Source organism: Corapipo altera, unplaced genomic scaffold, assembly GCF_003945725.1.
Source record: "Corapipo altera isolate COAL_440 unplaced genomic scaffold, ASM394572v1 1, whole genome shotgun sequence".
NCBI classification, from domain to species: Eukaryota; Metazoa; Chordata; class Aves; order Passeriformes; family Pipridae; genus Corapipo; species Corapipo altera.
The window spans coordinates 15,514,975-15,538,004 of NW_020884873.1; the positions used below are offsets into that span (position 1 = coordinate 15,514,975).

The 23,030-nt window shown below is 40.0% G+C and overlaps 2 protein-coding genes across 12 annotated transcripts in view; one reads left to right on the forward strand and one right to left on the reverse strand.

Moving 5' to 3' along the window:
• The window catches only part of NCF4 (neutrophil cytosolic factor 4), a 55,536-nt gene that overhangs the window by 6,095 nt on the left and 26,411 nt on the right, over nt 1-23,030 (forward strand). The window lies entirely within an intron of this gene.
• On the reverse strand, nt 3,337-16,906 carry PVALB (parvalbumin). 3 transcript variants are annotated; one of them, XM_027667465.1, is made up of 5 exons: nt 16,819-16,906; nt 13,135-13,202; nt 11,028-11,160; nt 10,449-10,558; nt 3,337-3,437 (listed from the first exon to the last, which is right to left on the reverse strand). In XM_027667465.1, exons 2-5 carry the CDS (start codon nt 13,193-13,195, stop codon nt 3,352-3,354), a joined length of 390 nt encoding a protein of 129 aa, XP_027523266.1. In that variant the 5' UTR covers nt 13,196-13,202; nt 16,819-16,906; the 3' UTR covers nt 3,337-3,351. The 3 variants fall into 3 exon arrangements, with proteins under 3 accessions (XP_027523266.1, XP_027523274.1, XP_027523283.1); XM_027667473.1 differs by lacking the exon at nt 3,337-3,437 and adding an exon at nt 3,478-5,106 and having other exon boundaries at nt 16,819-16,900; XM_027667482.1 differs by lacking the exons at nt 3,337-3,437; nt 16,819-16,906 and adding exons at nt 3,478-5,106; nt 13,509-13,581.

The following is a 23,030-nucleotide window of genomic DNA, read 5'->3' on the forward strand; positions in this document are numbered from 1 at the left end:
AGTCATAGAATGATTTAGGCTGGAAGGGACCTTAAAGATCATCTCATTCCAGCCCCCTTGCCATGGGCAGGGACACCAGGTTGCTCAGAGCCCCATCCAACGTGGCCTTGAACACTTCTAGGGTTGGGGCATCCACAGCTTCTCTGAGCAACCTGCTTAATTAAAGAATTTCTTCCTAATATCTAATCAAAGTCCATATTAATAGAGTGTTATCATGTTCTTACCAACTGAAGGCCTAAGTATCCATTTTTAATGCCTGTTTTGTGCTACTGTAACACCAGTGAAACCAACTGTATTTTTTTACATAAACCATTAACTACTCACAAAGCATCTCCTGGAATTAGAATCTCTAGTTGTGATACGAGTTGCACAATCTGATTCAGACAAGATCCTTTCACTTAGGTTTTTCTAGGTGGGGGATGAATGAGTTTGTGAAAGAAACATCTTTTCTAGCTGCATGTTGCACAGGGTCACCAGCTTAGGCTTTCCTATTAGTTTCATAGGCCTTTCAGTATTTATATTTAGATTGTGTGATCCATTTGTTGTTGTAGTTCATGCAGTCCCTTCTGTCTTTCTAGTAGAAGGCTGTAGAAGGGACTCTAGTATTTGTATTTATATTTGCTGTCCTTAAAAGTGCATCACCCTCTGTTAAGCTTTGTTACTTTGTTAAGTAACAAATATATTAAGTAACAAATAAGCAATAACGAGAAATGTACTTCTTCCCTTGTTAAGTAATTATCCCACATTAGAAGATCCCGCAGTCAGACAGTCAGGGATTTCTAAAGGGTGTGTCTCTTTGGAGAGCTCTGCTAAAATGCTCTCTCAGAATGAAGAAGCAGCAACTCAGGTTCAAGACCACGTTAGCAATGAGAGAGCCCAGGACCTAGAGGAGGAGGTATTTTAATCACCAGCATATGCTAAAGCCTGGGCTCTGCTATCTGTGTTACCGGTAGCTCCCGAGTGGTGTTAGAACGTCGTCAATATGTGCTTTAACCTCAGCTGGAATTGATTGAAATTGATTTGCAATTGATTTGTAAATAAAAGAATGGGTTCTTTATCTGCCAACCATTTAAATCTCAGTCTAGGATCTTTTAATGAAATGGAATTGTTTTGTGCATTATGCTCATTAATAAGAATTTTGTGGGTTAATTTGTGACTTCGGTGAACCTTTAGGCATAATTTTTTATGTTATTTTGTTAAGGCAGAGCTTGTTGTAAATATTGTGCAATGCTGCAGTTTTTAATTCCGTAACAATATTAACTTTGTTTTGGACAGAATGTTGATAATGTTTAGATGCTATAGCACAGAGGCTTTGCTAAAATTCTTATGTGTGTTGCAGGAAAGGAGACCATGAACTGCATTACCAGTCTTCAAAAGTATTTAGTTTAGTCAGAAAAGGCAAAACAAGCAAGAAGATTGAAGTGTGGAAGCAATTGCAGGACATTAGACAGTGTTGAGCTCAGGACTGGTGAATAGACTGTAAATATAAATCCTAACTCAGCTTCTACGAAGTGAACAGGTGTTTGGCCTCCAGTCCATTGATTCCCAAAATAAGACATGTGGGAAATTGCTGATCCATGAAACTCCATTAAGAGCTTGGCATGACCCTTAAAGTATAAACTATTATGCATTTGTCGATTAAAGATTTAGTAATGGTAAATGGTGATTGGAAAAATCTTAAGAGTTGGTGATGGTCTGTTGATACAAACCCTTTTTGTTAAAATGCTAATGTCAGGAGGTGATGGTTTAGCTATGACTTGAGGATTTGGCTATTCTTCCTTTTGAGTTGTAGCTGAGCATGAGCTGTATTTCTTCCCTAGCAATATAGAATACCAATATGAACAAGTAGGGTCTATTTTTTTATCTGTAAACATATTTTATGTCATCCAGTTGTTTCTCATTACAAACCATTGGATATGAATCTAAGGAGAGGATGTGTATTGATTATTTTAAAATTTGTCTTCAAGATGATGGCTGAAGTCTTTTTTTTTTTTTTTGTAACTTCTGTGTTACAACAGGGAAGATAATTATGGAACACTTATTGTTCAGGGCAAAGAAGAAGATGTAAGATGCCAATTAAGAAAATTAAGGTAACTGTTTTGTGGGAAAAAGCAAATTTGCTCCTTTGCTTATGCATATGAAAATTAAGCCACCTTTCTTCACAAAATAGTACATTGCGGGGTAATGTGGATTTTTTTATTTGTTAAGCGTGCTATAATCCACACTGCTGAAAGCCTGATTAAATTTTGTAGCAAATTCTGCTTTCTTCAGGCTTTACAGCAGTTTCTGTGACAGTCTTATTAAAATAAGAGCAATATGAAAATGAATAATTTAATATTTTGTGTATAAAATGTTTTCTTATTTTGTCATAACAAAGTTTTGCATTTATTTGCTGCATTTTGAGTTACAACTAAATAACTTCCACCTACCAAGAAAATTATTAAAATTTTTTAAATTGGAAATAGGACAATTCAAGATTTGGAGAAGGTTTGGCAGAAACTTGGATGGGAAAAGTAAGAATTTAAGAGAAACATTGAAGACTCAGCAGTGAAAAAAAATAATGGTTTGATGATAATTGATAAAACAGTAATTTTGTCTCTTGGCAGAGATTTACTTATATCACACATGTATTCGAATTTTTTTTTCTTTAGTATCAGAGACATGAAATACTAAAATTTGAACTTTTAATATAAAATGCAGTTAGGGGAAAAAAGTGGGTTTAAATAGATTTTTTGAGAATTCTGATTATAAGATCTCAGAATACAGAATTTGAGTATAGGATCTGATTATACCAGATATTTGTATATTTGAACTGACCAAATGCATGTTTAGAATATCAAGTACTGTCACCATGAAAAGTAAAAATGGTATTTTGGAGGTCTCTCTACCCATTGCAACTTTTCCAGTTTGAAAGTGGGAGATATTTCTTTTCGTCTTATCCATTACTATATAGCTGAAATTTTTCAGGCCAAATTAGGCACTCGGTGTTGCTTGTTCCAGAGTGATTGAGGGAATAATGTGAAGAAAGACTGAAACAGGGATCATTGAGGTCTTCAGACTTCTATGTTAGTGAAATATTCCCATTAGTATTGTTGTAACTTGCTTTATTTCACATAATATGCTACTAATATGTTTTTTTAGACTCATTAGTGGCTCTGTTTATTTTCCTATTTGTTCTGTTGTCCTATTTTTTTGTTAAAGCCCTGGATAAAATTTCAGCTTTCATGCCATCCAGTGAAGCATTGAAATACAAATCCTTGCAGCTTCAAAGAATAGGAAGGGACTATAAAACACTTTGTGTGTTTAGTGATTTTTATGTCGATTCTCGAATTCCATGGATCTTCGTTCATGTTAATGCAACGGCGGAGTTCCTGATGCTTTTTCCGTAGCCTTGTGTGCTCCTGTAATGGCGCTTTGTTGCCACGTGAGGTCAGCAGCTGCCGAGGAAAAGCAATAAATAAACTCGCTCCACTGCAATCCATTTTCTTTTGCTTTATTTAGAATACTTAAAAATCAATACATCCTTCAGAACCGTATATACATTGTGCAAAACCAGAGGATTTCTTTTTAACGCACAGCAGCTTCAGCAAAAAGTCTTCCTTGCAAGTTACTACAGGGTGAAAATCTACAATGGCTTTAGGGAGAATTTATTGGCTTCCCGAGTAGCATTGGGTAATCGCTGTGGCAGAGGATGTGTTCTCTACAGTGTAATGGTGACAGGGTTTAGCCTTATCTTTTTGTCTGTGCTAAATTAGTGATAATAAATCTAAATCGAATAAGGTATTATTGCTACAGGGATTCATTTGGAACACAGAAATGGAAAATATCCTTCCTTTTTATTGCAGTAGTAATCAATGTTCTGTCAAGATGTGGGGAAGATGTTGCCTAAAAGGATTTTCCCCCTGCTTTAATCTTTGCTTTAAAAGCAACACAACAACAACAACAACAACAACGACAGAGGTGAAAAGCATGAACTTGGTGCCAAAGTTACTGAACGGGATTTAGGAAAAAAGTGTTGAGCTCTGCCATGGGCTTACTGTTAGTTAGTAATTTCCTTGAGCTGTGCCATAGGCTGGCTCTAGTCTAGTAATTTCCTTAGCTTGAGTCTCAGTTTCCTGTATGTAACTTCAAAGAAGATACTCACTTCTCTGGTAAATGTTAGAATAAATGTTTTTTGGTGAGATTTTTTGATTTAGTGTTTTAACAGAGGGAATGTCAACAGCAGCATCACACCTGAATCTTGGTGTCCCCTTTCCTGAAATATATATTGTTGTTTCTTGTGAATATTCCATTCTTACTGTCCTAGATAGTTGTGTAATGCTGATAGTAAACATGCCCTGTGTTTTAGAAGTGACTGCTTTTTAATAGGTTGTGAAGTTATCTCGATGTATGATTGGCACCAACTGATATTCCTGTCAAACCTCTTATCCCAAATTTCTCCTGGACCAGGCAAATTTAACAAATTATACAGACAAGGATCAATTTACTGATCACCAAACTGCAACTAGAGAGATGTAGGTTAAATATTAGGAAATACTTTTTAGCTATAACACTGATTAAGTTGAAAGAACAAACTGCCAAATTAAGTTGGGTAATTGCCATCACTAGAGATTTTCCATCACTAGAGATTTTCCAGGCTATGAGTATGCACCCATTTAGCAGGGATAGCTTAAAAATAATACAGTCAGTTTTACCACAGTTCAGAACTTGGACTGAATGATTCATTATATGCGTGTTTTATCCCAAATAATTTTTTAAATTTCTTCCCACTTTACCCTAGCTAGGGATAAAGCAGCAGGGATGTCAGCAAAAAAGAGTAACATTTTCTCTCAGTGTGTGCCAAGCCTACACAAAATAAGAAACAAGTTGTAGTGAGAGAGAAGAAAGCCCAGATTGATGTGACCTTTATTATTTTAACAGTATCTTTCAGCACAATTACAGAGTTGCAGGATTGCAGAGAACAGAGCTGGAGTATAAAATAACATAAATAAATAGAACAGGAGCCAAAGCAGTCAGCAGGAGGTGGTTGGAATTGGGCAGTGAAGGATGGGTGAAGGGTTTGCATTGGTCAAAGCCTTTATGATTCAGCCACCAGAGTTGCAAATTCTGGAGAAGGGAAAGAATTTTTAAAAATATTAAAAAAAGAAAATATAAAGAAGGAGGAAGCATATTACAATGATTACAGAGTCACTGCTGTAGCAAAAACATCACAATAACAGAAGAGCAAAGAAATCCAAGTTAATTAAAGGGAAAGTATGACTTGGGAAATCTTACAGTGAAATGAAAGGATTTTTGAGGGTAAGGGAGAAATGCTATACATGCCAGACTGTCAGGACTGTCCACTACTATTCATCTGAAGAACTTGATTAGTTCCCTGTTATTCCTTTGTAAATCTCAATGGGATGAAGGCAAGAACTGGAAATTTAATCTTGCAGTAAGATAAATTTCCTTTATATCAGAGTTTGGCAAAGAGAATCATTAATGAGTCTTTCAAAGTATTGCCTATATTATAATCATATTGCATTTAAACTCAATTTTGTAATGCCAAATTGGCTGAAAATGACAAATTACAAAACCAGAAGGGTGGTACCAACCTATGTAGCAATCTTGACCATATTGTTGAGAATGAGAAAAATTTCTGTGGTCTCAGAGGGCCAGGACTTTACCCTGTGGCTTTTATTAGTGTTACATCCATAATATTTACATAAATGTATCTATGTGCAATTTGGGGTTATTTTATGCTTTAGTATACATAATGCCTTTCAGCAGGGAGATAAAGCATGGAAAAAGCACATTTGTATCCCAGTGAATAGCTGGCTGGTTATAATTCCTAACTCCATCTAACCTTGGAGCGGTTACACATGAGAATACCTTGCACGGTTGTATGTGCCTCAGCGCGTTAAAAATGACAGACTGGAGGGAATCCCAAGAAGGGCAACAAAGATGATAAAGGGATTAGAGGGTATGCAGAGAGAGTGGTTTATGGGTTTAACATAATCAGCTGAGAGGAAAATGACAAATACGGGAGGCAGTCGTCTGTAAAGGCTCAAGAAAAAAATCACTGAAGTTTGACATAGTGAAGAGTAATGTCTGGCAACTAAGAAAGATAGAAGGTGAAAATTAGGCATTTTAAAGAATATTCTAGTGTTCAGTTGAAAAATGCTAGACTATGAACCAGTGAGATATTGACTGACTGTTGTGTGCAAACAGACAGCACTTTTGATGACATGTCCAAAAAATGTTGCCAAATGCTGACAAACCAGACTGAGAAATAAAAGTGTCAGAGGGTTTAAATTAATTCCAATTTATCCATCGTTTTGAAAGATGTAAATCCAAATTAGGATTAGTGATGCAGATTAGTTAACACAAGACATGTATAAATCCTGTACATGGTGGGTACATAGATCGAAAGTGTTGCAAACTGAATTTAAGAGATAACATAAAGTGCTTGTGATAGACACCCTGAATATTCTGGGCAGAAAAGGAGAAAGGGTATAATTATTAAATCAGTGTGTGAATAAATCCTGCAGGGAGAAACATGAACTGCAATGGATGAGACCTTTGCAAAAGGGAAAACTAACTATGTGTATACTGTTAGAAAAAATTGTCATTCTTGCTACAGCTAAATTAAATCTTTTTAATAATAATTTGTATCTATAGAATATATTTGGAAAAGGCTATTCAGACTTGCAGCCAAATATTTTCTATAGTACATTTTGATAGCAATATAATCACTTAATGGCAATATATTTCATAGGTACTTTCTGATAGCCAGCAAACCATAAAATACTCCTTCATGAATAACTGCTACATGATTTATACTTTCCCCAGGATTTTCAATATACTTTAAATATTTCAAAGATGTTCCAGTTGAATAATCTTGTAAATTAGTTCACTGTCTTCTTATGAAGGTTAGCCCAATCACGGGTGGCTTGTGGAGGCACTGCTACAAAGGGTATTCATGTATGCAGAACTTCTGAGATAAGGCACTGTATATAGTAGCCCCTGCCTGTTGGTCATTCTTGTAAATGTTTATTGCCTGTGGCCTGTTAGTAAGGGAATCCTTGTGATTGACTACATCCTCGTTTCCAGTTGTAGTTATCCTTCCAAATAAAATTATGTCTTTCTTTGCACAAATAATAGCTTTAAATTATGAGCATTTAGACTATTTTGTCATGTAACATAATTTACTAGCTGTCTTGTGTCAAAGCTCTGACTTAGGTGAGGATTGTTTCACTGTGTTCAGTACAGTTTAGTAGTATATACCAGCCTAATGCATACCCTCTAGTATTTTACTAGTATGACAGCTGTAATTACAAAGAACATGTTGTAGGCTCACGATTTCTCTCATCAGATTATGTTTTTTATATTGTCTTTGCAATAGCAAATCTGTTTAGGAAACTTCATAAGTAATGACTGACAGTAATTTGTTATGTAAGATACAAGGGCACAAAGTGGGATAAAAAATGGAGAACTACCGAAAGACTCTTCATTTTTGTCATGACTTTTACCTGTGGCAAGGTCATGACTTAACAGTTGTAATTTTGAATGCTTGATGTCACATTTTTACAACATTTAAAGGAAATAATTGAAACACTTAAGAATATTTGCAGGAGTTGAGTTGTGAGAAGGAAAAGATTCTGATTTACTGGGATAAAAATTTGGATTTGTTCTGCCTACAGTGCATGATCTTTGAAAAGTCTCTATGTACTTTCTCAAGTCTATTTATATCAAGAAACTGAAAGGCATGACTTGCATGTCCAATGCTAATACACAAAATAGATTAAAACCAACATTATGAGCAGAAATTTTAATTTTCTTTTCTCCTCTTTCTTGTAAATATTTTCTTGAAGCGTGCAGAGCTGCTTCAGCATCAATTTCCAGTCCAATCTGGAAGCTAATATTGGTAGCATTATTAGGTAACCTGGCCTGGACCTGCAACTTTTTTCATATTCATCATCATCTGTCCACATTGGTGGGGTATGGTGGGGGTATGACACCATACAGAAGATGATCATGTCTTACATGAATTGGCTGCAAGTTTTCAATTGTTTGAAACTGGCACATCAACCACAAGCTAGAACTCATGATCAGACAAGAGGTAAACTGGTGAAACTATTTCAGAGCTGAACGGTCTTGCAGGAATGAGAAGAGGTTTAAAGCAAGAGACTTAAGAAGAAATTTGTAATTTGAGACCCTAGCTAGAAGAAGGCTGATTAGGTTGGGATTAATGTTTGTGGTGATATATCTGACAAAGTTGGCTGTGTGGTGTTAGAAATCCCTGAAGATCAGTTCTTACAACTGCTCTGGGCTCCTGAGGGACAGCGTTCGAGGGCCATCTGGAGAATTAACATTAACCCCTGTGAAAGGCTGCATGCTTGTGACCATATAGTGTTGTTTGAAGCTGGTGCTTGAAACAAGGGGTAAAAGGGATGCCTGACAATTCAGTTACAGGGAAACAAACAGTTTGCAACAAAAATAGAGCATTGCAATGCTGAATATGAATGCGATGTACATTCGTGACTTTATGTTTTATTTACCTATGTGGTTATATTCTGGAACTGGATTTATGAACCAAAGGAAAAACTGGGAAGTATCTGTCCTCCTCATCCTTTGGGCACAGTCCCAAATGGGGAATGTATTTCAAGCATTTCTGGTGTAACAATTTGCTGTTGAAGTCAAATTTAAGAAATGGAAAAGAAACTTGGTAGTGTTGTACGGTAGAGATATAATCACAAGAAGCAGAAGGAAAAAGCACATCATTCTCTTCTCATTATCAAGTATAAATTCAGAGTAATTCCATTTCAAAGTTAAGGAACAATAAAAGTTGTAGAAGACAGAGATAAGGAGAAGAGGCATTTCATATTGCTTTATTACAATGTATTGGCTTTCAGGCATTGTTTCAATTTTAAGAAAAAAAGTGGTCAATCTTAAGTAAAAATATTAATACTGTATTCTCTCGTATAAGCCAAAATCATTCTGCAATATAGTTCTTTTATTCCAGTTGAGACTGATTTTGATTTGGTTTGCAGTCTTCTGGAATAGCTGAAAATTTATCTAATATGAGGTTGGTGAATCAGCTATAAGCTTACTTACCTGGATTAGGTATTCTTTTGAAAATCTTGCCCAGTAGTACTATTGTCACTAATTTTAATGTGTATAAGGAAGACCCATATAATAAAGAATAATGAATAAAATTATAATGAAATTTCAAATAATTATACCCATATTGGATTCAGCAGTGCTGCTAAAGTTTAACAGGAGCCTCCCTGAAACGCTGCACAACTGCTCCTCTGCAACCATACTATAGTCATAATCCGAGAAATTAAGAGACTTTGGTCTAGGAACAGGGGCATAGTCACTGATATGCCAATGTGCTATGAATGGGCAGTTCAGCTAATGTATCACCTGACTAATATGTCAGTGGCTGATTTTGTGTGTTGTTTTTTCAGCTTCTGAATTAGAGAGTATGTTAGTTTACTGTATTTTGCTTTTTGTTTCTTTTTTAAATTCTGTCTTTTTACAAATCCCAGAGATTAGATAACACAGAGAGATATGAGCATTTTAGGTATTTTTTTAGATTTTAACTTATGATATGGCTTATCAATATGGCAAAAAAACTTAGCAACTGTCTGTTTCTAGGTGACTTAGTATTCTGGCCACAAACTTCTACTATCTTCTGCAATGAGGAAAGTTTTAGTTCAGAATCGCATCTCTTCATGTCTCTTCCAATATGTGTCACTCACTCTCACCTCCCAGAAAGAGGAAAAAGGAGAAATTTTTTATATGAGCTAAACTGATTCATCCAAAGGGGGAATAGTAAACAGGAGTAGTTTTTTGCAGGAGAGGAAAAGTCGTTCTTTTCTTGTATTTCTCATATTCAGTAAAAGGGAGTGACAAGCTTTCTTAGCTGTGAAGACCCACATAAACACTAGCATAAGCTGGATAGACTGTTATTGTATAGAAATTCTGTAGCAAAATGGGTGTACTTTGAATTTTAAGAGCATTGCTTTGCTAAGTCATGCATTACTTTCCTGCTAACTAATCAAGCAGAAATGCTGGTACCCAGCTTTTTTTCTTTCTAAGTTTTATAGTCGAGCCTGGACCTTTGAAATTGAAGTGTCCTGATCCTCACTCCACTGATAACAGACAAATTAAACTAATTGAACTAGAATTTGGATGGGTACTTAGTCCTGCGCTGTATTGTGCCTGAACCACAGCCTGGGTTCTGTGAATTCTTGCCCCCTCTAGTGTCAGAGCTCCGCTCCTCTTCCCTAAAAGCCTCCAAGCAAGGCATGGCAAATGTAGCAGGACTTGGCATTTCATTAAACCCAAACTGTGTCCTTCAGAAGGTCACAGCCCCCAGTGATTCCTAGGTTTTCTCAGTTCTTGTATGTAAGAGTAATATTCGAACGTTACTGTCAAAGTTTACTTCTCTAATCACATACCCTCAGCGCCAATTTTACCATCACCGTCCTTGTCTCCAGCAGCCAGAAGAGCCTTCGTTTCTTTGTCTGATAGGTCTCTTCCTTCTGGGGTAAAGCCCTTCAGTACAAACCTGAAGAGGAGGCAAGGAAAAAAGGAAAGTTGGGTTGGTTTTTTTTCCCCGAGCAATTACACTGCATATTTTTTTTTTACCACTGATTTGATATGCAAGTTGGAATCCAGAGTTGTATCTTCTGTTTCTGACCTTCTTTAACATTCAGGAGAAGCACTTTACTCTGAAACTGCATTTGGCTGAAGAACTATCTGTAAGGTATTGACCATTCATGTGTTTCAGGCATCCTACAATCGAAGTTACAGCTAGATATCTCCAATACACTTTAAGATCATATGCTTAGCAAACAGCTCATATTGCACACAAATACTAGTCAAGAACTTGAAATGTATGTTATTACCTAGATTCTTGTTAACAACTCCCCCCAAAAAAACCCCAGCAACCAACCAACCAACCAAACAAACCAAACCCCACGGGGAATTAGACTCTTAAGGTGGGGTTATTAGAGAAAGGATGTATCTTTACTTACTTCAGTTCTTCCTCTTCAATGAAGCCACTTTGATCTTTATCAAGAATATGAAAAACCTTCTTCACATCTTCTGGGCTCTTCTTTTTCAATCCTACCATCTCGAAAAACTTCTTGTAGTTAAAAGATTCAGCCGCTATAGGAGATGAAAACCAGAGAAATGCTTAGAAAAATGATTGAAACATACACCAACACACACCCGTGGGTTTTTTTTTCTTTCCATGCTGCTGTTTGTCCTGTCCTGGGAGGAACAGTCGAGCCCAGCTGTGGTAGGAGCTGGATGTGACACTGTATGCAGGGTAATCGTCCATGCTTCACAGGTGCTAATGGAAATAAACGCAGGGGGAGAGGGGCAATGCCTCCGTTTTGCAAATGAAGAGCTGAGCTACAGGGGTACGAGACTTGCTCAAGGTCATACAAGTCTGTGATAGAGTTGGGAGCTGGGTTCTAACCTGCTTAGTCTCATTTCAGTGCCTTAAACATTTTTTATTTATTTTGTTTTTGCTAAGTTTTAAGTCAGAACAGACATTTGAGGGCAGACTCTGACTATTACATAGCTGTCACTTTTTGACATTTCCACCCTTGGAAAAAAAACAACCCCAAAAAAAGCTCTTGCTCAACCATGGAGCCTAGCATTGCGAGAAGTGTTTCAGAGCACACGACTGTTTCAGCTCTGTTTCGTTTTTTTCCTGGAGACTTACTAGAAATCAGTGTTGCACTTCAACCGCTAAAAGGTATGTGCAATCGTGGTGTGTGAGCTCAGATCCTGCAAGGGAGTGCTGTACGGCGCGCTGCCTGCAAGACCTTGTGAGGAACGGTCTCCGGGGAGGAAAAAAAACCCTAAACAACCCGGAGCCCTTGAAATCGGAGCCGAGATAAATGAGTTTACCTGCTCCACCTCTCCTGTCCTTTAACCGTACCCGCTTTTGTCCCACCCAGGTAGCGTAATGACTGTGATGTGGATTAGAAATCCGATACAGTGACCTCCAAAACCTGCGGTGGACTTTTTTCCCCTTCCCCGTGCATTCTTATTCCCGCCGCATTAAATTTTCCTATTACATAAAATTAAGGAAGCTCAGTCTTTCGTGATCTGCCTGACTGAGATCTGTCATTACTTGCTGCTAATTGCATCTGCTCCGATACTTGGAGATGGCCATAGGACAATGGAAGCTAATGAGTAAAACAGCTGCTCAATTGAGCAAAGCAGTTTGTGAGTCCCTCCGACTCTCCGGCTGCTGAGATGAGTCGGGCTCAGCGGGTTTTGCGCTTCTGTCTGTTCGGGAAGGTCATCGCACAGACCAGGACAGATAGAGGCGTTTCTCCGGGCTGGTGCGGTCAGCCAGGTAGTTTGGGGGAGGGGGTGGAGAACGTGCATCCGGGAGCACGATTTCTAGCGTTTCTTTGAAAGCAACCTTAACTACCTGAATCTCTGTAAGCACAGAGAAGAGGGTTTGCTGTCAGTTTTAGGGGTCGCGATGAATGAGATGGATAAGGAATATCTGAAACCCGGAGGAGTCTGAGAGGAAAGTGTGGACCGCTGCAGCTATTCGCCCTGCAGAGAGCTTCTGCAGTCGAGCAGTGCACCCGCTTGCTCTACTGTTGCCTTCTGCTCCATCCCGAAAAGCTAAATCCACCCGGGGTTTCCGCATAGGAAGTACAAGAGCGGTTTCTTATCTCCTTGAAATGGGAAACAGAGTTCTGTAATACCCGAAACTGAATTTCAGCAATGAGTGGGAAGCTGCCGACATCCACTGCTGACTTCCCATCCCACATCAAGATATAACGCAGCGTGGTTCGTCGAGGGTTTTGTTCCCTTTGAAAGTATCCTCTCCGTAGAACCAACGTCTATCTGCTGTTACTGCTTGCTTTCCTTTAAAATAAGTATTTCACCTCTGTAACGTGCAGTACAACTTTGCTGAGAATGCAGCCTTGTACTTCATAAACCTGTCAGAGGCATTCACTGCGCTTCTGAAAACACATCCTCATTTGAAATTTTGTCTAGCCGGTTCCTCTAATCTTCCCATAGCTTAAATAAATGCACTGCTATCCTAAGCTGAAGAGATGAAAGAGGGAAAAGAGAGAAGAAAAAAAAAAAGAAAAAAGCACTTACCTGAAAAGGCTCCCACAGCCTTCTTGATATCCTCAGCGCTGAGCACGTCAGTCATAGCCATCCTGCAACTGTTTGAACAGGGAAGCAAGTGCGAAAAGATTAAAAAGTGCTTTTCTCATCATTTCTGCTCATATGACCAAAGCTGCAGTGCTGTGTGGGGATGGCACACCGGGAAAGGCTGGACCTGTGCCAGCTCTATAGCTCTGCGTGGATAAGTGCCGTGGGCTGTCGCTCTCCAGTTTGCAGAGCACCAAGTAGTCCACAGACGCGAGGGTTCAGCTAAAGAGAGGGCACGGGGATGCTTTTGAGGGGACTGGGGTGGGGGAGGACGCGAGTGGGGGTCGCTCCCTGGGAGGCTGGAGCCTAAACCTTACTGGAGCAGTGCCAGAGTCTGCTGAGATACCGGCTGGAGAAAGAGTTTTGCCAAGGTCAAGTCCTCGGGTGCGGTGGACAAACTAGTGGTGCAGAGCAGAGCCTTTTCCTTTAGTAAGTCAGGACGAGCTTTACCCGTTATATTCGGTGATGAGTAAGGAACTGCAGCATATGCCAAGCTTCAAGCTGCTCTTCAGGTCGAGAAGCAAATATAATGTAGCTTTTGAACATTTGCCTTATCGTTCAAACACTTCAAACATCTCCCCCTTCTCCCTTCCCCCTCCCCGTCACACACATATTCCTTTTAGACCTCGTTTCTTTCGGGCCAGTCCATATTAAGCATCATCCTCGCTGAATTAATTATCACATGCCTGCGAATCCTACAGATCCCGTTTGTAATACACAATATGCTGCAGAATCTTCCGTGATATATGGCGAAACGAGATGCAAGGTGACAACATGCTCGTGCGGAGCTCCTGTGAGGTAGTGGGCTTCTCAGGCGGGACCGGGCACTCTACAGCAGCGTCAAAAGAAAAAAAAAAAGGATTTAGGATTTGTAATGTGTTTTCTAGGTTTGTTTCTTTTTCTCCAAGAATCTGTGCCCATTTTTCAAGGGAAATATGGCAAGAAGTCCAACTTGCTCTCAGAGTTTGGGCAGGAGCCATTAGGCAGAGATAGCCAAGGTTCGGGCCCAGTAGTAGGGCAGATCTCTGCAGGAGTATTGGCATCGCTGCTCCAGGAGAGACGGGGGAGGACAGAGCGGTGGCAGCGAGATCCCCGGGCGCGATCAGCGGGTACGGCCCGGTCCCGCTGCCACGATCACACCTTTCCTCTGAATGGGGCCGCCGGAGAGCGGCCTCGAAAAGGGGGCGGCTGGTGCAGAACCTCGGGTCGCGCTGCAGTAATTGCTCTGTACTTTTAAAAGTAAAAGCCCCATCCTTTTTTTCCGCGGCCCAAGTACAGCTATAATGGGTGAATCATTACCATGCCACTGAGCGCAGAAGGACGGAGGAGGAGGTGACATTGGGGTCTCCCCCCCTTTTTTTTCCCTTTTCTTTTTTAAACAGCGTCTCTTCGTTGTGGGAGGGACTGTCGGTTTTCTTTGGTTGGAAGTCCCCCTTCTCCCCCCTTTTCCGTGTATTTCCTGAGGTATGAGGGATGCCTGGTTTTCTCCGAGGACAAATAAGGAGACGGATGGGGGAGCCGAGTCCCTCTCCCCAGGCTGGCCGCATCCTTCCTTGATCCACAGGGAAAGAGAGGCTGAGCGCTGGGGCGCTGAAACGAGATAAACCGCAGCCCCACAGAAGAGCTCCACGCACCTTCCTGCGTGGGTCAGCAGCCCCCCTTGTTTCGGATGTGGGAGGTGGAAAGGTGTAGTAAAGACAGTACTCGGCGTACTCGGGTCTCTTGCTTTAGTGGAGTTCAGCTTGGAGAGCTGAGTTGAAAACGCCTCTTTGTAGAACAGGTTAAAACCTTGTCGTTAGTCCATTTTACACATAATTTAAGTGTAGACCAATCAATATACAACTATTTGCCAGAGATAAATGTCGAGGCCTTATGTCATTGGCGTTCCTTTACTTCTTCTTAATTGAGGGAAAAGAGAAGAATCCCTTCTTGCTCCCAGTGCAGGTGGCACCGGCCCGATACTGCATCACCCTCCTTCGTTGCGTTCAGCATCGGTGAGGTCTGAAGAGGAGATGGGCCTCAGTCTCCGCAGATTTTTCTCCTTTATGAACCTTTTGCAAACCCGTTGTTGAGGTACCCTCGTTTTTGGAGGCACAGAGCCTCCCTTTAGGTCCCTACCAACAGGAACGCACCTGACCTCCCACCAGTGAAGATGCTGTCGTTGCGGGTGACTCGTGTTTCGGTGTTAACCCCGCTCTGCTGACAAGGCAGAGCACATTTGGAAGGCTGCCCCGGGGGTAACTCAAGCAGGTAGCTGGCAGAAGCGATGCGCAGCGCTGCCTGCTGTGCTGTCAGACGCCTATCAGGTTAACTAGCCTCATGCCAAGCAAGCCGGCCACAGGCGCATTCCGTGTCTGTGTCCTGGGGATGGGAGCCCGGCGGCTCCCTCCGCATCCCTAACGATGCGCGAACTGCCCGGCTTTCCCTCCGTCATCGGATCTGTGAGGGCTCTACGGCCTAATCATGCTGTGGAGGCGAAAAGTGAGAGGTGTCAGAAAAATGAAGCTTCAGATCAGGTGGAGCCATCTGTAGAGCGTAAATAACATTTCCCCCAGCTCCCTGTCCCCTGCTCAGAAACCGTGTACCCTCCATGGCCAGAAAAGTGAAAGCAGCGACACACAGGTTTGCAAAGCGGACAGCTGGGAATCTGGCATGGGAGAGCGACCGAGGCCCATCTCTAAGCTGAGCACTGCCCCTGTTTAAGTACAACTAGCAAACTTCCAGAAGCTTGTAACACCAAGCCGTAGTCAAAACTGTTATTCTAATAAAAAAGGCGTTTCACGAATTGGCAGTTTCACACTCGACCCTTCACCTTTTTTCATCATCCCTGAGAGATGAATGACGCGTTTTCCTTTACCTCTGAGATTTTGCCAATTTTCCTGCCCGAACTATTTGCAAAATCCACACCGTGGATTTCCAAGTTGTCTGCCCAGAAGCTTTCATGTAGATCGACTCCCCCTTCCACCAGCTCCAGAATGATGAAATTCTTACTAAGTAAACTACCAAATAAATTAAGTAGAAATCGACCCACCCTTGCCAAAGGCAAACAATTCAGGGAGAGTTTCCTGAACATCACGAAGCCCGCACGCCAAACACTGAAGCAGAAAGACGGTGGTCCTTTGCAAAAAGAGTGCAACATTTCCTTTAGCTTCCTAATGACCACACCAAAGAGAGCAGCCTCATCTCATCGCTTGCGATCGTGTGTGCAGGAGAGATGCCATTTCTCTATGTGTTTTGGATGTTAGGGGTTTTTTACCAGTTCACGGCTGGACATTTCAGTAAATTCTGCTCGCCGAGTCCTTTCTTGCGTTCTCGTTCACTTTCTTTTGTTATTTTCACTTTCTCCCCTCCTCTTCTCCTCATTGCCCCCTCAATGTGTTCAGTTATTTACTCCTTTTTAATGGTCTTATCTTCTCCTTTGAAGTCTCCTCTGTGGGAAGCCATTCCTCAGTGTTTCGGAGATTTGCATCTCTTTGTTTCCGAGCTTTTGTTTGTGGAAAGGGGGATGGGGTCGGAAGGATGGAAGATATCCTAGTCTACTTTCCTTCGGGCGAAGGTCCTGCTTCTTGTCAGAAGCTGGCGAATCCACGTTTGCTGTGGAAGTTTGAGCGTTTTCTTACTACTTACCACTTGGATCTCTGCTAAGCACGCTTGAAAAGGGTGTGAGATAGGGAGGTGGTCAAAAAGAGGTGGAACTCGGGGTAGGAACCCCACTTATATAATCTCTCTCGCTCTTTCTATTTTCGGCAGGTGATACCCACTCCTCACTGGTATCAGATATTCAGGGGGTTTGTTGGCGGTGTCACATTTATCTTTCCCTTAACTAATCGAAGAACACTATTAATAATCCTTGGCGCTTACCTTCTCCTGGCTGTGAAAACTCATTACCTTGGCAAACTGATGGTCCGCTTGAAACTTTAGTGTTAAGGGGAGAGGCAAGCGGTATAAATGAGCTATTTCGAGGCAAAAAGGCAAATAACAATAAAAATGCCATTGAGACCTATTTGCCATTCTGTAATCCATCTGGGTACACGTTTCCTGATATTTAATGTGTTTCTAGCGAGGGAAAACATTTTATAAAGGACCGTGAATCATACATCAGATGAAAGTGGCATCGGGGAGATCACGATGAATCAGGACGTTCCGTTCTAGAGATGGGACTCTGCTCGTGAAGGAAGGGGATAGGAAGATGCAATGCCCTCATCCGAGTGAGGGGAACAAAGACACTCTCGGGAATTTGTCCTTTTCTCTCTTTAGCCCTGGCAGATACTATTTGAAACAAAATAGAACAGCTCTAAATTGCCTCCTGCGCTTGAAGCTGCAACATTCAGCCTTACCGCTTGGCCTTGAAGGAAGTCAGAAATATTTTTTCCCTGCAGGCAACAGCAAACTCAATTGTGTAATTCTGATTGCTCATACTTAAAGGGGCATCCAGAATCTGCATTCAGGGCCCCATTGGACAAGGTGCTATAGAAGTCTAAAAAATTTACAACCTGAGCTTTCTTAGGAGAGACAAGACATTGTAAATTAAGAGATATGATATATACAGTCATAATACATTGACTGTAACTTTTTCAGCATATAAATTTTCTTTATGCTGAGTTGCTCATTCCAGGGAAAGACACCTTTGAAGACACTTCTATTTCTACTCTGTCAAGCAATAATAACAAAACTAAAAATGCCATTGAGAGGTATTTGCTATTCTGTAATCCATCTGGGGACACTTTCTCTGATATTTAATGTTTTTCTGGCAAAGGAAGACGTTTTATAAAGGATTATGCATCAAATTTACCTGGAGTATATTTATGAATAAAAAAAGAAGATCTTTTCTGTTTCAATAGTCAAACCCAACATTGCTTAGGTTAAAAAGCAACCAAGATTTTTGTGATACAATGGAAATTATCTTTAGGGAAGGGCAGATTCTGCGAAACTGAGATTTGATTTTTCTAGCTTGCTTAATCGATCCTAGAAGTGAGAAAGGATAAATAAGATATGCATGGGATAGGAATATTTAAAAATATTTCTCTACTACCAACATAATTTTGATGCTGAGTTCTTTGATAAATTGGAAGTACTCCAGCAGCTTTAGATAATTTCTAAAGACATAGCTTTATTGAATCAAACATGACAAAGGTTAATTCAATCATTTTAGTGTTCTCTCTCTCCTGTAGTGGTTTTTGAATTTTCAGTGTGCTTCAGTAGTAGAGGAAATAATATTACTTTTCAGTAGCCTCCTTTATTTCTCACAAACACTGTGTCCAAGCTCTAGCTCAGAGCAGGTGATAATTACAGTGTGAGACAGCTGACTCATGTGGGTTCAGACGTTTCAACCAATTGGTGTGTCACTTTTGGAATAGTGTAATAATAGTATGCTGTTTGCTAAATTCAGTGATGTGGGGTTTGCCTTAAACTGTCACATATTATAAACCCTTGATGTAGTACCAAGATTAAACTCTGGTTTAGGGATACCAGTATTTCATGGTTGCTAGCGGGATGCTTCATTTCCATTTGGTAGCTGGCAGAACAACTTTTCTCTTTTACCTTCTTTTGGCAGCTTAGAGAGGATAAGGATTGTAGGACTGTCTTTTTGGCTAATGGAGTGTGACTTCCATTTCTGTCTGCTCCACTGGAATGAGTGCATTTGTCCACTGGTGACAGAAGAGCAAGTGCAGGACTAGTCATTATGATTCCTCTGTGTAATTCAGCCATGTGAAAGCAATCCTGATTAGTGGAAATCCTTTCTTATCCTTTTAGTTAGTTCTTACTAAAGCTTATTTACAAAGGGAGAAGCAGATTTATGACCACATTGACCATATAGTGACGTCTTTGTTTCATGTCAAGTATTTAATTAAAAGGCATTTTGTTCATTTTTTTCAAATAAGAAGAATACAATCAAAATCTGACACATCTAGATTATTTGTAAAAATCTGCCTGAAACTGAAAGACACGGAGAATTGTGGCAAGAGGCTCTGAGAGTTCACCTGTGTGAGCTCTCACTGAGAGTTCACCTGTGTGAAATGATAGAATTTAGGGAGGAAGTTTGTATTACAGCACTCCTTAGTTTTGGTAATGTGGTTACGTATTACTATCATCTCAATTATGTTCATTCAGGAAAAGATAAGGACTGGGTTTCCCCTTTAAAATACGTGTACAATACAGAGTTGGGGATGACCATCCATTATAATTTTTTTCCTCTTTCCCACCACACATAAATAACTGTAGTCTGAATAATAAGGTGGTCCAAGTCCCTATCAGCCAATGTACCCAATATTCTGCATGGTATCATCACAGCATTAGCATAGCACCTTAAAAAGGAAAATTACCCTGCTGCTATCTCCCATGTCTACTACTTGTGTTATAACAAACAACTTCAGTCTTCAGGTTTACCAGCCAGCCATCTTTTACTCATCGTTTCTTTTCCTTATTTGTTAAAGAAATAATGGAATGATAGAATGATTAAGGTTGGAAAATACCTCCAAGATCATAAAATTCAGCCTTTGACTGAACACCACCAGCACAAAGTGCCACATCCAGTCATTTCTTGAACACTTCCTGGGATGGTTACTCTGCCGCTTCCCTGGGCAGAATGTTCCAATGCTTAACCACCCTTTCAGGGAAGAAATTCTTCCTAATGTCCAAACTGAACCTCCCTTGGTTCAGCTTGAGGCCATTTGCTCTTGTCCTGTCACTGGTTGTCTGGGAGAAGAAGCTGACATCCACCTGGCTACAACTTCCTTTCAGGTAGTTTAGAGAGCAATAAGGTCACCATGACCCTTCTCTTCTGGAGGCTAAACAACCCCAGTTCATTCAGCCTCTCCTCATAGGACTTGTGCTCCAGACCCTTCACCAGCTCTGTTGCCCTTCTCTGGACATGGTCCAGTGCCTCAATGTCCTTGTAATCAGGGACCAAAAACTGGACACCAGATTCAGGGTGCAGCCACATCAGTGCTGAGTACAAGGGGACAGTCACTGTCCTAGTCCTGCTGTCCTCACTATTTTTGACACAAACCAGGACGCCATTGGCCTTCTTGGACACTTAGGCACACTGCTGGCTCAAAGTCATATGATTTTTTTTTTATTTGAAAGTGTATTCTAAAATTTTAGAGGCTTTATTGATAAAAGACTTTATTGATAAGAGATGTTTCTTGGTAGCCAGGTAAATTTTCTCTTATATATTTTTATTGCATCAGTAGCTCATATAAGTCTCTGGATCAGCCTTCTTTTTCTTGTCTCTCTTGGTGCTTATGCTTTTCATTTGATTTTACAAACAGCTATAATATCCCTCAGTCCTTGGGTAAGCTAAGCTATATGAAATTATTTATGTTACACCTTTTCTCATGAATCAGCCTCTCTAGACCTGTAACAATTTTTCTTATTTGTTTTTTTTTCTATTCGCCTTGTTTTGTTGGCATCTTCTTGGTACTGTGGTGCACAGCATAATATGGAGTTCCTTTGCTGTCTGAGTTTGTTGAGTATTCTAAACTGCTTGTTATAGTCTCCACCCTGTTATATAAGAATGACAAATAAGGCAAATTTGCTGCAGACCAATATGTATATACTATGTATATCTTGGTGGGTACTAACCCATCCACATTACATGTAGATTTGGAAAGAATTCACGCAACAATTTAAAATATTTTAAAAAAATATTTTGTATGCCTGCAGTATATTTTGTTTAAAAATATTTTGAAGCATTTTATAGCCAATATTTATTATATAGGAAGTTCTTTATTTCCTCTAAGACAAAGCTCAGTGCTGGTCTCACCTATGTTTAGAGGCAGGACAGGAATCCTTACAATGGCAGCATTTTCTTTGGTGTTTTGTCTCTAAGTTATGACATAGGTGTACATTTCTTCCTCCTGCTCCTGCTACCAAACCTGCCCCTTTTCACAAGGTCCTAGGTATATTGTCCCCTTTCATCTTACTTCTAAAAATGGAAGAAATATCATATTGCTATCCTTAGCTGAAATGAGACACCTTACGTGCTCTCTATAACCATAAACCATACAGTACATTGATTCAGAATTCCAGAAATCCTGTACTGAAAGCCTTTTGGAGGAGTAGGAGTAAATATGAGTTTTAATTAGTATGACAGCTGGTAATTATTGGGAAGATGAAATGTTGATACCCACATTAGAAGTTTCCCAGAATTTTAGGAGAAACCTCTCATGACAAAAGTACCACTAAACTTTTCAGGTTTGTGAATACAACCCGTAGCTTTTTCAAAAGATAAATTTACTTACTAAAGAATGTAGCATCTATTACATTTAGTCTGCCAAGGCTGTTGTGATGATGAGTACTTCTATATGTTGGAGAGGAGAATGGGTAAATTCATGGAAGAGATCCATTGAAGGTGACCAAACTCCTACAGGCCACATCCAGCTTGTGAAGCTCCTGAGCTAAAGTAGTTGAGATTTGGGATAGTATTAGGTGAAAACATCATAATGTTCCTTCAAAGGCTTTTTTCTATGTCCGCTGTTGGGGACAGGATGCTGGGTTAGAGAACTGGAAGGAAATAATTTTGATCCACAATGGTAGTTCTTATTTTCCTCAGTGTAGTTTATAATACCACATACATGTGAAAAGTGGAAGGATCAGGCAACCAGAATGTATACGGAAAGTAAACCAACTAAAAGAATGACTTACAGTACCCACAAAAAAAAAAGTCTTTTTTTTTCCAAATATAAACCATAAATGTTCACTCCATGTGTACTCTGGCTCTTTGCTTATACAATGCTCTTGAGTTCATATATGCCCTCTTTAGGCTTCATATGAGTATATTGGTTTAGGTATATATGTATTTTATACTACTACTCTGTGACTGAAAATGTCCATTATTTTACACATACTAATCATCATTTCCTTCTACAGTGGCCTATTCTTTGGTTTGCCTTGGAGAAGTCTGTATTCCTAGGACAGAAACTTAGTGGTTCCAGTTTTACTGATTTTTCCATTCCTCTGATAATTGTCTCAAAAGCTGAAAATAGCAAATGGCTGCAAGTGATATCCCAGAGGTGAGAAACAGGTCACTAATAGTCCATGCTACCAAGGGGCTTTGGGGACTCTCCAGCTTGTACTGCAAATGGTGTGGAAAAGAAAGTGAAATGTCTCACCCAAAGGAGATAATACAAATGAAAAACAGAGATAGGTGTAAACCCCTGGGGAGAGTTAGGCTCAAATTACCCAAGAAGAAAAAAAGCTAGTGCTAAAAGAGTAGGTCTGTGTATCATAACACCTCCTAGCAAATCTCAAATGGATATTTACAGCAGGAAAAAAAGCTGTTAGTCCCAGTGGGAAACCTTGACCCCAAGGTTAAGAGAATGGAAACAGTTGGTTTTCTTTACAACAGACACTTGTGGGTATCAGACATTTGTCATAATTGACACTCTGGTGGTGTTCACACTGGGATGGATAAGCCCATGTAATTATTACCACAGGGGTTATATTCCAGAAAAACTAGCACAGCAGAGCCATGGCTTCATTACTTATTCCTATTTATACTAGGCTGCTGGTGGGAGAACAGTCAAAGTACTTAGATCAGGGTAAACAGCTTTGGGGGAAATTGGACTTTAGTTTTAGCAGTTGGAATCCTGCGATAATCCAAATTTAGATAGTTATTCTTTAATTAATCTGTTGGGGTTTTTTTCTTTTTTTTTTCTTGCACTCTTATAATTCATTTCAGAGCTGTTAGTGCACAGTGAGATGGATTTAAAAGCTAGAGGTTTGTGAGGGAGTCATAACTTTCTGGATTAACAGCAAGTGGGAAGAATTTTATAGCAGTGATGCTCAAATGGCAAGTTTGGGCTTTTCCTGCCAACCTCCCAGGTGGAAATTGCTAG